The following is a 14,944-nucleotide window of genomic DNA, read 5'->3' on the forward strand; positions in this document are numbered from 1 at the left end:
AAAAAACCTTTCCTTTAATAGATTTTTTTGGTATATGTGTGAATTGTACATGGAATTCATTTCTTTCCTTTTAGAAATTACTTTTTAATTGCAATATAGTTGATGTATAATATGTTAGCTTCAGGTGTACTGCATAGTGATTTGACTTTGCATACATTATGAAATGATCACCATGATAAGTCTAGTAACCATCAGTCCCATACAGAGTTATTATATTATTGACCATATTCCTTATGCTGTATATTACATCCCATGGCTTATTTATTTTGTAACTGGAGGTTTGTACCTCTTAATCCCCTTCACCTGTTTCACATCCCTCCCCCTCAACCACCCATTTGTTCTCTGTATCTGTGAGTTTGTTTTGGTTTTGTTTTGCTTGTTGGTTTATTTTGTTTTTTAGATTCTGCATAATACCCTTTAGATCCATCCGTGTTGTCACAAACGGCAAGATTTCATCTTTTATGGAGGTCATTTCTGAAGTGATGCAAGAGAGGTGCCCAGTGGCTAGTTGTAAATACAGATCTTTGTCTTAATAGAACTTGAATAAGTAAATGAGAGCTATTTTCATTTTCAAGCTAATTTTCCTACATAGTCCCTTTTAAAATAAAGTTTAAGACCATATGTTTTAAAACTTCTTGCTGGGCATACTCAAAGATACACAATACTTCACAGAAGCCCAGGAAGGCTTGTGTTTTTTTTTTCTTTTTTTTTGGGCTGTGCCACACGGCTTGTGGGATCTTAGTTCCCCAATCAGGGATTGAACCCGGGCCCTGGCAGTGAAAGCACCAAGTCCTAACCACTGGACTGCCAGGGAATTTCCCAAGGCTTGTATTTTTGAGTACTCCTTGTTCATCAGCAAAGATGGTACCTTGTATAAATTTAAGTTGTCAGGTGTACTGAGTAACTTCAAATTATTGTGGGACCAGGTAACCAATTAAATAAGGACAAAATATGATATTAATCTATATTCCAGGAAAAATAAAGTATATAATCTTTATATTAAAGAAGAAATTTTAATTGGGACTTTTTGTTCATTTGGTCTACTTGAGATTTTGATTTTTATGGAAGTGAAATTATAAAGTATGTTTCCAATTGTAGCATGCTCTGTGTATCTGCTGATGTTTTTTCTGAGATTTCCTTGAAGTTGAAATAAGTTATTTTTTTATTGAAGTATAGTTGATGTACAATATTATATAAGTTGAAGTTGAAATGAGTTATTAAATAACTTATCTGTAGTTCTTATTGAGAGAGAATGCTCCCTTTTAAGAAATCAGAATTTTCATGCCAAACATTTAATTAGTGATTTTACTCTCGGGTCCTTTCGCTAACTTGTGAATTGCAATTTGGTTTGGGATTTTTTTTTTTTTTTTTTTTTAATGTTTGCTTTTTAATGCAGAGATGGGTTTACTAAAAGATGCAATTTATTTAGACTTCTAAAGTTTTTAACTAGAAATTATTTTATCTTGCTAGGAGGCAGGTGGAAGTCATCATAAAGTTTCTGTTTCACCCGTTGTCCATGTTCGAGGACTCTGTGAATCTGTGGTTGAAGCAGACCTTGTGGAGGCTCTGGAAAAATTTGGGACAATATGGTAAGGCCAATAAGGACTTCATACAGATTGTGAAAACAGTATGGTAGAACAAACTTTGCTTGCTTGCTATAAGCCTTGATGTTTAACCATAGTATATATTGTTTACCTATGACTGTATATCTTTGAAGCCTTCTGAGGCTTTCTGGGATTATGCATGGATGAATTTTTGTGGATCCATGATCCCCTCTCACTCCTCAACCAGGTTGTGTGTAAAATTGATTATTGCATCTTTCATCTGATTTTCAAATGAATCCATGATTCCTTCTTAAACGCTGCTTTTAAACCATTGAGTTAATTATATGCCCTTCATCTTCAGAGTTTCAAATAGTGGTACTTAAATACTGATTTTGTTTTGTTTTGTTTTTTGTTTGTTTTGAACTATTTAAGAATCAGTTGGCAATGAAAAGTGGGTAGATTAAGGGTAGGCATTATTTGCTTAGGTGCATGTTGCTGTGAGTTCTTCTGCAGATCATGAGCGGTCAGTGTTTTATCCTAGCTTGTCTTCCTTTTGTGTTTTGTATTCACTCAGGCTCCTCCTTTTTCCACAGCTGGTGTGTACTTAAGAATATTGACTTAAATGGAAAACATAATTAGAAAAGTGAATCTGCTGCAAAAATAGACACTCTAAAACATTTTGTAGATTATTTTTGGAATATGCCTGGCTGTTCTCTTCTTAGTATGGATAATCTAGAGTTTATTTTATTATTATTTTTTTCCATTGATGAATACGTTTGGGGTTTTTGTTATAGGCATCAGACACAGACTAAGTCATAATATATAAATAGGAGAGAAATTTCAATATATTTGCTGAGATTGCTTGATTGCTTCAATTTTATAAAAATTTATGTGAAGTTTTGAGTATTGAAAGGATGGTGAATAAATAGATGGGGAGGGAGTGATCAGAGGTTCCAACAGAGGAATCATTGCTTCAACGGAGTAGGGGTTGTGTTACCTTCCATCATGGGATCTTTTTAATTAATTTATTTGGTGACCTCATTGAGAGATGGATGACTTAGCAAACTTGTTACCCTTAACTTATGTACCTCAGAAACCACTGTTAACATATTGTTGATCCTTGGAGGTACAAATTGGAAATCCACACGGGCATTAAAAAAGCCCATTTCTTGAAGTATCACTAAGATAACTATATCACTTCTTAGTCATTTGGAGTGGATATTGGAAGTTAAGTTTGTCTGGACAGTTACATAGTATTGAAGCAGACTCCTTAGACTATATTTAGACTTGCATGTTGATACTAGTCTAACCCAGTCACTATAAGGACCTTCTAGGTGGTGCATTGTCTCATGGAGTTATAAAAAGATGGTCATCTCTGAATTATTACTTTCTTCTGTTCTTATATATTTAGGGTTTTTTAAGTTATTTTCTTAGAGCCAAGAAATACCAAAGCAATGTCAGAAAACAAGTTGCTGAGCAAATACAGTTGGAAACTTTAGGGAAATAATAACTATATTGATATTTTGATGTTAATTATGACCATGACCTGAATGTTGGGGATTAAAGAAATAGAACTATTTGTTTAAGTTTGTAAGTAATTTGAATTACTTCTGAATGGCCTGTCCGTTTTTATTATTTTATTTATATACTTTAAAAAAATATTTATTTATTTATTTGGTTGTGCTGGGTCTTAGTTGTGGCAGGCAGGCTCCTTAGTTGCAGCTCGTGGACTCTTAGTTGCAGCACACATGTGGGATCTAGTTCCCTGACCAGGGATGGAACCCGGGCCCCCTGCATTGGGAGCTTGGAGCCTTATCCACCGCGCCACCAGGGAAGTCCCAGTTTTAGACTCTATACTGTTCGATACTTAGTCCATGGTAATGTGTTCCATATATGAATTTTATTTAGTTAATTTGCGTAGTACATTGTTCTGTCCTCAAGATTGGTAGTTATGTGGATAGAAAAGTCATGAAATAATCGGAACAAATTAGTGTATAATTACGAGCTTAATTGGCATAAATATGATAATAGGAGTTTCAGTTGTGTGGAATGATCTTGATCTTAGCTACTAAAGCTAAAAGAACCTTGAATAGCCTCCTATGAGGAGTAGGTGTTTTGCTTCGAAATGTTGCATTTATAGAACCTTTCCCTATTTTTTTATTTGTTGATTTATTTAGTAGTGTGTGTGGGGGGGGGAGGGAATTACAAAGACTGTATAGAAGCTGCTCATCTTAAATAGGTGAGTCACCAAGTTCAATATATAGTAAGTTGATACTTAAAAACTAGATGTATAGGAAAGAAGTTCAGGAGAAACTATAACAAGATCTTGAGAATGGTTCTGTCAGGATAATAAAATTGCTATTTTTTGGTCTTTATTTAATCAAAAGAATATTTAGAAATATATACTGAGTCTCTTTTCCTCCCTTCTCCCCTCTCATTAAAGGAGAGGATGCTAGGTAGTGATTAGCTATACCAGTTTAAATTTTAAAACAAAACTTTTGGGACCTAATTTGTGTAGTAAATCTCTTGCTTCCTCCTGTTTTTATTTAAAAATTAGTAAACATGTTTTAAGCTATAAGTTGAAAGCACCCACGCTACCTACCATGTTCCTTAGACTTTTTGTTTATTTTTTCTCTCTTTGGTCTTCCAGTCTTTCTCATACTAATGCTTTTTAAAATTTTTTTAAAAATTATGTGCCAAACAATTTAAGTGAATTCTAAAATGTCTTTGTGACATTCTAATTTTGCCTTCCCTATCTTCATATGATGCCACTTTTCCTGGGTAACCTGTTTAACTTTTAGCTCTGTGCTTCTAGATTACTTCTTACAGTAGTTATTGACAGCACTTTTTACTACAAACAGGTGAGTCTATTTTAATAGGCCAATAAAGAATTTAAATATTTTTGGGCCTTTATAATTTTTCTGTGTTTCCAAAGAGCCAAAGGGCATTATTAACATATTTACTTGGTGATATCATTTAGCTATAAAACAACATATTTGTGAGAGGAGAATATTTATTATTCCTTAATTTCTTTAGCGTAGACCTGATTCCAGGGTTTTCTGTTTTTTTGTATACAAGACTTTAGAACTTCAGCTAGGAGTTTGCGTTTCTAAAACGAATGTTTCTCTCTGGGAATTTATATCTTGCATTTATAAACTAATCCCAGGCGTTATTGTTTCTGTGTTTTATTCTTTAATTTTGAATGATGTGGGTTGAGAGAGCTAATAAGCCTCATAGACCAACAAATATTGATTGAATACCTGTCACGTGCCAGGCTCCGTTTCTAGATTCTGAGGATGTAAAGATGAATGAGGCAAGGCAAGCAATACGTATGCAGAAACTGTAATCTTGACGACAATCCTCCCAGTTGTATAAATGAGGAAGCTGAAATTCATAAGAAATTACATAATTTGCCAGGCTACAAAGTGGTCTCTTTCTTACTAAGAAACACTTGCTAGGTTTTGAAGTTTAGTGGTTGGTCCTGGACGCCTGATTGAGAAGCAGTGCTGTCTCTGAGTACCTGACCTGATGTTATTTCTCTGGCCTTCTGCTATTATAAAAAGCACATTGATTTTAAAATATTTTTAAGGTCCTTGTTCCTGTGAATAGAGGACATGTTTCCCTGTTCTGATCCATGTGTTCTGATTTCTTGCTAACCTCCCTTCCTTCATGTCTTTATTTTTCATTTCATGGATTAAAATATATTCCCCTTCCCAAAGAGTATACAATGAAGAGTAAATACTTCACTGTCTTGGCCATAGTGTCCACGATTACCATTTTCTAGTGAATATCTTTTTATGGATTCTTTAATAGTTAAAAATATTTAAGAATTTTAGAGGAGATTATTGTATGAAATTTGGTCTGTTTGTAGTTGCTTCTTTTTGTCTTTTGGTTCTCTGTTTTTAGTAAGACAAATGGAAGTGTAGTCATTTCTTAGTGTGGCACTTACTTATTTGCAAAATTCAATAGAGGTGGTAGTTTCTGTTGTCGAGGGGACCCATCTGCTAACCTTCTCTTGAGTTTTATCTCTGTTGATTTCTTTTTAAAAAATTTTTTTTATTGAGGTATAGTTGCTTTACAGTGTTGTGTTAATTTCTGCTGTTCAGCAAAGTAGCTCAGTTATACATATATATTCTTTTTCATATTCTTTTCCATTATGGTTTTTCACAGTATGTTGAACATAGTTCCCTGTGCTACACAGTAGGATCTTCTTGTTTCTCTGCTGATTTCTGTATCTAGGTATTTTCTAATGCTGCTTGGAAGTGGCAGCCTGAGGAATAAACTGGATGGCATGATTAACAACTGGTAACAGAATTGTGCTTGAGGAGGGCATGAGGTAGTTAGAAGCTTTCAATCACAGGAGGAGGAGGTTTCAAGTATGTACCATCTACCTGGTGTACCACAATTTATGTGGATAATTTAAGAGTTGACTAATATTGGATACAGGTAGTGAAGACTACTAATCTGTATGACTTGAGACTTTTTTATTAAAGTCTGCTTTTACTTGATTGAGAAAAATAATGTTAATTGAACTTACTATATTATTCTTTCCCAATCTCCCTTTCAGCTATGTGATGATGATGCCATTTAAACGGCAGGCTCTAGTGGAATTTGAGAACATAGATAGTGCCAAAGAATGTGTGACGTTTGCTGCAGATGAACCCGTGTACATAGCTGGTCAGCAGGCTTTTTTCAACTATTCTACAAGCAAAAGGATCACTCGGCCAGGAAATACTGATGATCCATCAGGAGGCAACAAAGTTCTTCTGCTGTCAATTCAGAATCCTCTTTATCCAATTACGGTGGTATGTATTTCAGTAAGACGAACTAAATTAAAAGTGATTTTGGAATTTGTCTTGAGTGACTAATCTGTAGTTTTCTTCACTGCCATATAGATATTTGAAAATAGTGGATTTTTAAAAAAGAATTATTAAAATTAATTTTAATTTTGACTATCAAGTTTAATGAACAAAGACATGGTGAGCACTGAAGCTATAAAAAGGTCAGAAGCACAGTTGTCATAATTAAATAAGCACATTAAATTTTTTTATTAACATCAGTGTTAACTGTCTTTCTGATAATAAAGCGTTAGACGGACTTGGTGGAAATGATCCAAGAAATCTCTCTCTAATATGCCAGCACGTGTATTAAAAGCATCTTCTAGGTAGTGACAGAATTCCATAGTACAGTAAGGTACATTTATCATTATAAGCTGTTTAGAGATAGCTTGTTAAAAACTTCTCTGATTTACCTAAAAGTTCCCTTCTTCACTCTTTAAAACAGTGATATTAGAATTTAAAAGGATTCATGTTCTTGAACCAGTTCAGTTTTCTACTTCATAATAATCACATGCTGTTTAATAATAAACTAGTGATAAGGACACTGTGATAGTGATAAGGATTTTTGTAATGAATAAAATATCACAATAAGAGGAGCTTCATTTAGTATGACTTCTAGTAAGGGTATATGATATTTGGACATAAACTTAAAGCATAAGACACTATTTAAATTTAGTTAGACATTATGTATCTATTTACTTTTGTAATATGTATAGACTTATTAATAAACAGTATTAATATATTTACAGTATTTGGTGTTTTGGGAAAAAGAATATAACTAGTACCAGTACTCCGATTTGTTTACTGTATCCTTAGTACCTAATGGTGTGGCTGTGTAATTGTAGGTACTCCGAATTTTGAAAGTTGAAGAATTGTTCCTAAGTGGGTATTTAGGGTTCTCTCTTAGATGATTCAGGCATCTTGTTTGGTGAAATTTAACTCAATATAAATGATCTTCCCTGGGTCTTTTATCTATAGCCATTGTCCTTGAAAATAAATACTGAGTTGTTCTACTACTACTTTTTAATAAATATTTATTATTGTGATTTAAGCGATTATAGTATTAAACATTTCAGAGTCACATTTGGGAAAAAACAAAGTGATTACAGCCTTGGTTTATTAATTGTGTATTGTCAGAGATTCTTTTAGGTACCTGTTAAGAAAATAAAAATTGAGGATTCATTTAGGAGATTAAAAATAAGTAATAATGTTTTTCAAATGTTTCATTGGAAGTTCTCTAATGTGGGTATATTGTGTAGGTGAAGAAATAACTTTAGATCTATTAAAGTGTAACAGTTTTTAAAAGTTTAATTAGTACTTAATAGAAATGACATCTTGACAGTTTTTTTTTTAGTAAAACAAAATAGAGTATAGCTTCATTATTTTTCTAAGTATAAAATGTGATGAAGTCTTGTTTTCTTTCCTTCATAGGATGTTTTATATACTGTATGCAATCCTGTTGGAAAAGTGCAACGTATTGTTATATTCAAGAGAAATGGGATACAAGCAATGGTTGAATATCCTTTATTTGTAAATTTTGTATTGATGTGTATTAATACTGTGTAATATAGATCTTATTTTTTCCTGCTTAATCATTTCTAGACAAGTGGTGTTTATTCTCCCCACCGTCCCCTATATCTATTTGTCTTCCATTTAAAGAATGAAACTGCAGTACCCACAGAGAATTTTACTGTTTTTGATAAAATAACTTGCTACCATAAAATAGTCCAGTGTTTCATTTTACAGTGTGCTTTGCCTTTTTAATGAGGAAAAAATAACACTGTTTGATAATATGTTCACTTGTACCTTTTTGAAATTTTTCCCAAATGGACTTTTCTGAATCTCTCTTTAAAGTAGGCAGCTTGGAAGTATCAAAACGTTGGAGTTAATAGACCATTTCTTGCCTTTCTTCATTGAATCTTTTAAATGGTCATGGTTTATGTAAGACCTGCTTCCCTATGTTAAATTTGTTATACATTGAGTAAAAAGAGCAAGTTGCAAAATAGTACATATAGTATAATCCCATTAAAAAATAATAATTAAAAAAAAAACCTAACCTATGTGTACATGTGTATGCATAGAAAAAGGTTGGGATATACAGCAAACGCTTTTTTTTTTTTAATTTTTAAAAAATTTATTTATTTTATTTATTTATTTTTGGCTGCATTGGGTTTTCGTTGCTGCACACGGGCTTTCTCTAGGTGCGGCGAGTGGGGGGCTACTCTTCATTGTGGTGCACGGGCTTCTCACTGCAGTGGCTTCTCTTGTTGTGGAGCACAGGCTCTAGAGTTCAGGCTCAGTAGTTGTGGTGCACGGGCTTCTCATTGCGGTGGCTTCTCTTGTTGTGGAGCACAGGCTCTAGAGTTCAGGCTCAGTAGTTGTGGCTCGCGGGCTCTAGAGCGCAGGCTCGGTAGTTGTGGCACACAGGCTTAGTTGCTCCACGGCATGTGGGATCTTCCAGGACCAGGGCTGGAACCCGTGTCCCCTGCATGGACAGGCGGATTCTTAACCACTGCGCCACCAGGGAAGCCCTACAGCAAACTCTTAATGGTGCTTACTCTGGGAAGTTGTTTTTGCTTTTTTTTTTCCTACTAATTTTGTGGTTTGATTTTTTTTAACAATTAGAAACTTAAGTAATTTTTTAAAACCAGTAAAATGAAAGATAAAGATTATAAACTCAGCCTTCTCAGAAATATATAAAAATCAAGTATTTCTTTTGTATTATATTGATTCTTTGTAATGTTCTTCCTACTTTATTTATTTATTTTTGGCCATGCTGTGCAGCTTGTGCAGCTTGCAGGATCTTAGTTTCCTGACCAGGGATTGAACCCGCACCCTTGGCAGTGAACGTGTGGAGTCCTAACCACTGGACTGCCCTGTTCTTCCTACTTTAAGAGTAAAATATTTCCTGTTTCAAGATAGCAAGCTGGCCTTTGCTAGGGAATGGGGCCATGCTCCATGCTCCCTCTCCCACACCCCAAAACCCCGGGTTATAAAGTACTTCTGATGACCTAGAAGGATTTATGTATTATAAGTACTTTTGGTTGTATTACGTTTTCTTTGGTACCCTTGACCTTAAAAATAAATTCTCCTACTAAAATTCATCTAGAAATTTTATTTGGTAAAGCATTTTCAGAAGCGAGAAAGTGATTTCTCATTTTTTCCAGTCCATTTCTTATGGAGTGAATAATGATAAATTTTGGACACCTTAAACCAGATTTCCTTAATAGAGCTTATGTTTGAATCAGTCCTTTGTGCCCAGAAAGCTAAAGCAGCACTCAATGGAGCAGATATATATGCTGGATGTTGCACACTAAAAATTGAATACGCAAGGGTAAATATTTTTTTTTCAACACTTCACTAAAGAAATATATATGCTTTGGATATATAATTTGAACTTACTTTCTTTTTAATCTTAACAGCCAACTCGTCTAAATGTTATTAGGAACGACAATGACAGTTGGGACTACACTAAACCGTATTTGGGAAGACGAGGTAAGTATTTTATGCATTTTAGATGTACTTACATCTGCTGCCAAATTTTTACATGCAGTTAGAGTCCTTTTTCCTGAGATGAGCTAGTTCAATGATGAAAACCTTGTTGGTGAAGCTCTTGTTGCAAAAGACCTTGTAATGCTGGAAAAGAACCTTGAACATTAGTGCCCCTTACTGGTATGTACTGAGTTATTTATATTTAGTTCAACAAGGAGCCCACACATACAGGCACGCCCGCAGTTCAAGGACTTGCATTTCTCCAAGCAGCTCTCTCTCTTTGGAGGAGAGGAAACTGATTCAGAATATTACTTACAAACTGCAAACTTGCACACTGCTTCTCTATGGAAAGGACTTTTCCCCCAAGCTGGACGAGGCATTAAGAAGGATAGAGGACTCCAGCAGGCTGACTCTACACTTCATCACGCACAACATCGGCATCAGCAAAAAGCCCTCTGAAAAACTCAGACTTGCAATTCACCTTGACTGCATACTGCATGCACCATCACCCCAAGTTTTTAAAGGAGGACACTTAACAGTACTTCAGACTTGCATGGGATGAATACCATGATAGACTGTGCCCATTTATTCAAGTTGTATGTATATATTGGTTTGATTTCCCTTAAGGTTTCAGTTGTAGAATTTAAAACTTTTCACTGACGGATACTAGATTTTATCTACAATGTTGTAAATCTTAATGCCCGTTGCTGTAACTGTTAGCAGCTTAGATTCAAATTGTTAATTGACAAATAACCAGGGCCAGTTTATCTACAGGTCTTGGGAATTATAATGCTCAACCAATCCACACAGATATTAAAGATAAAAGGATTAGAAAGGTGCATACTTGCTGCACTTAAGTTTACCTTTTTTTTTTTTTCCCTCAATTGTGGACATTGAATAGAATAACATAATAATGAAAAGGTGCATTATATGTAAAAGACGATTTTCTGTGTGGTTTGATTTTTGTAAAGTGGCTGTTTATAAGTTGTCACTTTTTGTAACAATTTAAGGTTATCACTCATGTTAATTTGTGTAACTAGAAATTTTGGCATTTCAAATGTAGGTGAAAGTACCATGTCTGTTCAAGGTAGAATATATTTAAACTTGATAAAGCTGAAAATAGGAGCATTTCATTTGAGATGCATTTTCACCTATAACTTATAAATGCTAGATTTCATGAGCATAGATTTGACTGATAAAATTGTTCAACTAACTGTGTGGCAATTCTGGAATATACAAATCAAAATGTGGATCTTGTAAAAACAAGGGGGCTGCAGTATTGGCTGCATCTCAACTACAATATCAGTGTCTGAACCATGTGTTGGAAAAACTCACCAAGATGAGTATGTCTGTAGAAGTCAGTAAACTAGGAAAAATTTTTATGGCATCCAAAATATCTTGGGCAGTAGGGACTCCATAGTGCATGTACTCTTGCCAAAAGAAAAAAATGAGACAATGCGGTGATCCTTTGCATGTTCGAATATTTAGGATTTTTGGATGATTGGCCCCTTTAATTCTTAGTTCTCAGGAAATCATCTTGCCTTATGCATGGGGTTGCAAACAGGTTTGTTTGGTAATGCAGCTTTGGCTGGACCCCACATTTTTCACTACTCACAGAAATCTGCTTGGCAGAGTCTTGGTACAGTTGAATACACTATTGAAAAACAAAGCCTTAGTACTCAAACAACAGAACAAGTGGTTGATGAGAAATCTCTCACTTCTGTTGAGTTACAGTTACTGAATATTCAGTTTGTTTTTTTTTTAACTCATTTGAAATAGTGAGTTTTGGTTACATTTCTCTTAATGTCTCTTAAAATATTTATAGATATGTTTCTTATTTTAATAGTGTTTATTCTTTTAAAAGGTCTGAATTTTACAAAAGCCAGCTTAGATTTTTATACAAGGAATTACAGTCAGAAAGTTTAGAAATGTGTAAGGTAGATATTTAAATAGGGAAATATAATTAAAGGAGGTAAAACAGAGTTTTAGTTATTTATGCTTTCAAGGGAAAAGAATTCTTGTTTTCTAATTCCTTACAGATAGATACTTGTCTGTATAGCAAATATCATATGGCAGTTTATGTTTTTGTTTTTGTAATGACTTTAGCTTCCACTCAAGTTGATACTGAATTGTAACTTTTTCTACCAAAAAAATAGTGATTTTATAAATATAACCTCATTTCAAAAAGTTCTTTTCAACTCAAATTACATTTTAGTGCAAAGAATTCATAGCCTAGACTCCAGAGAATCCCTCCAGAAATGTTAAGCAATACTTGTGTATGTGTGCATCTTTTGGGGGAGAAAAGGTCCACAGCTTCCAACAGATTTCAGACTGAATCCATGAAAGGTTACACACCACTATTTATAGACCGGATATAGTCAGTGTTTGACTCTTCCTCACCCTTCTTTATGTGACCTTATATTAGGTAGTAAATGCTTCCAATAAAGAGAATTATTGAAGAGAAATTACTGTGAGAAATATATTATGAAGAGAAATTATTAAAGAGAAGTAATGACAATGTTTGGCTGAAAGATACCTTGGAGATCGTCTACTCTAACTTCTTCATTTTATGAATGAAGATTGTTTCTATGATTATATAGCAAATTACTGGTTAAGTTGAAATTTTATGATTCCCGATTCAGTGCTCTTTCCTTTATAGCACACAGTTAACTATATCAGTAAAACTATGCCATGAAGACTTTATGGTGGTTTTGGTTTAAGATTCTTAGATCAGATAAGGACTTATATTTAGCATTTGGTGGCATGCTTAAGCAGAGGGATGTTAGCAGAATGGAATAGCAGACTGGATTGATTGAAGAGGAGTGAGACTTAAATGATGATGCTGGAAGCCGTGTAATGGAAAGAAGGAACTGTGAATGTTTAGACTGGAGAAGAAATGACTTTGGGGAAATGGAGGATCATAATAACTCCTAAGCATTTGAAAGGGTTCTTGGAGAAAGACTAAGTAATGAGTAAGGCTGTGAGGCCCTAAATGGAGTAGAATATATGTAGAGGAGAAATTTCTGTACAATATAGAAATTAATTTTCTCATGATTTAGAACTAACTGAAAATGTAAGGGAAAGTAGTAAGTACCTTGTTACCAGTGTTGGGTAAGCAGAGGCTAGATGGTCCCAACTGATGGTCTCAGGGATGATGTAAAGAGAATTTAACACTGAATAAAAGTTGAACTAGATGACCTCCTAGGTCCCTTTCAGTGCTATGATAACTTGGAATAGGTAATTAAAACAATACTTCTGTAGACTGAAGTGAAAATTAAAGTATTTCTCATCTCCCATAAACCTCATTTGTTTAGGTGACTAAGGATATGTAGAAAGCCTTTCTCTTTGAATTTTCAAAGATGAGAATGATCAGACTCTTAAGATGCATTTAAAAAAAATCTTACTGAACACCAAAATTTGATCAGCAGAACTTCCCAAAGTATTATACAATGATTTTTAAAATTTACTAACATAGGATGTGCTATTTTAGAAACTTAGAAGTAATTGTTTTATTGATGTCTCAGATTTGGGAAAATTGGCATGCCTTCCCTGAAAATGTAGTTAGCATAAAAATTATCCTGTAGGAGTATTGTAGTACTCTCGTCCAATAATGTAGCCCCCTTGGTTAGCTTTAACTTGGCATATTTAAACTTTGGGGAGTGCTTCTAGTTCTGCCTGGTGTTAAGGTCTATAGACAATGGCCAGTCCATGACACAATATGGACCAGTGATGTGAAAATTTCCAGCTCTCCAGTCAGTAGGTGTTTGTAAATATGTGTATATACATACAAAATACTCTGTGTTTACTGATTGTGAAACCATGTAATACAGGTTGTTGTTGGCTTATGCTGAACTTCTTGAAAGAAGCCCACTTTGAAAATGTGTTGCTGTTGAAGCTAATAGTATGCATCAGGTACTGTCTTTCAAAAGTACTGCACTTAAAGCTTGTTTTAAAGACATGTATTGGTAAAAACTTCTGTACAGTGTCAAACTCTAGCATTGTGTACATCACTTTCTGAAAAGTATCCATTCTTTCCTTTAATTTGAAAGTGTGATTGTATTTGGCATTTGCCAAAAAGATATTCTCAAGTTAAGTGGAATTTGTTAGATAGAATTATTTTCTTAAACTTTTGGTGTTTGTATTTAAATTGGATATGAATGGATGTTTAACGTTAACCAGGAATCACATTTCTCTTATGAATTGTAATGGATGTTTTGAATGGGTGTTTCCCATGTGAGAACTCTGTTAAGTACTTGGGTCAAAATTGTTAAAACCATGTTTCTACTTTTGTGTCAGATAGAGGAAAGGGTCGCCAGAGACAAGCCATTTTGGGAGAACACCCTTCTTCGTTTAGACATGATGGCTATGGTAAGTTTGTCAAGGCAGAAGGAAGGTAGTATAGACAAACTATTAGAATTTTTGCATTTCTGATGAAGAATGGCACAATTCTTGTCTCTATTTTTCCTGCTCACCTGACTTGGTTCATGGGATCAGTCCCTTATAAATGTACTCCAAAGGAGTTGTCCCAAATCCTTTGTTTTCTTAGGCTATTGTTATATCACATAATCTTTGAGATAAATGAGAGCTATTGTTTGGGATTGAAAGCTTTTTTACCATTATATTTTGTTTTGTTTTGTTTTGGCTTTGATTAGTAAGGGGCTCTAGTCTGTCAGAGGACCAGAAAGAAGTATATAGCTCAGTAAGTGTATTTTCTTCCATTCTAGCAGTTATGAGTAAAGAGGAATTTAGAGTAATAAAAGGCAGAGAGAATGGGGTATTTGTTGAAAGGAAACATGTTTTTGGTTAGATCCTTAATTCTTTTAGTTCTACAGTTGGTACTTCAGCTTTGGTTAAATTTGTATTTAATTATTTTTTAAAAACTTCTCAGTTTTAATGTTTGCTATGTTGATAAGTTAAGATTATGAAAGCTAGAATAATAATCTTCCCCAGGAAGAAGTTAGGTATCAGACTGTTGTCTTTGTTAAGTAGTTGAGAATTGTTATTGCTAAAAGTTTAAACTAGTTATAAGTTCTGTGTTTTTAAATATTTTTTTAGTTTTTAGCAGTAGTT

At 34.1% G+C, this 14,944-nt stretch overlaps 1 protein-coding gene across 3 annotated transcripts in view; it reads left to right on the plus strand.

Annotated features, from left to right (window-relative positions):
• Positions 1-14,944, plus strand: part of HNRNPLL (heterogeneous nuclear ribonucleoprotein L like) — a 36,854-nt gene that overhangs the window by 9,527 nt on the left and 12,383 nt on the right. The window contains exons 2-7 of one of the 3 annotated variants that reach the window (XM_082427769.1): positions 1,471-1,589; positions 6,112-6,349; positions 7,814-7,894; positions 9,615-9,716; positions 9,805-9,877; positions 14,171-14,242. In XM_082427769.1, the coding sequence (XP_082283895.1) occupies positions 1,471-1,589; positions 6,112-6,349; positions 7,814-7,894; positions 9,615-9,716; positions 9,805-9,877; positions 14,171-14,242 (685 nt within the window). Of the gene's footprint in view, positions 1-1,470; positions 1,590-6,111; positions 6,350-7,813; positions 7,900-9,614; positions 9,717-9,804; positions 9,878-14,170; positions 14,243-14,944 lie in introns of all 3 variants that reach the window. The other 2 variants (XM_082427768.1, XM_082427770.1) reach the window with 2 other exon arrangements.

The sequence above is a fragment of the Balaenoptera physalus genome (genome assembly GCF_965194825.1).
Source record: "Balaenoptera physalus genome assembly, chromosome: 15".
Taxonomy (NCBI): Eukaryota; Metazoa; Chordata; class Mammalia; order Artiodactyla; family Balaenopteridae; genus Balaenoptera; species Balaenoptera physalus.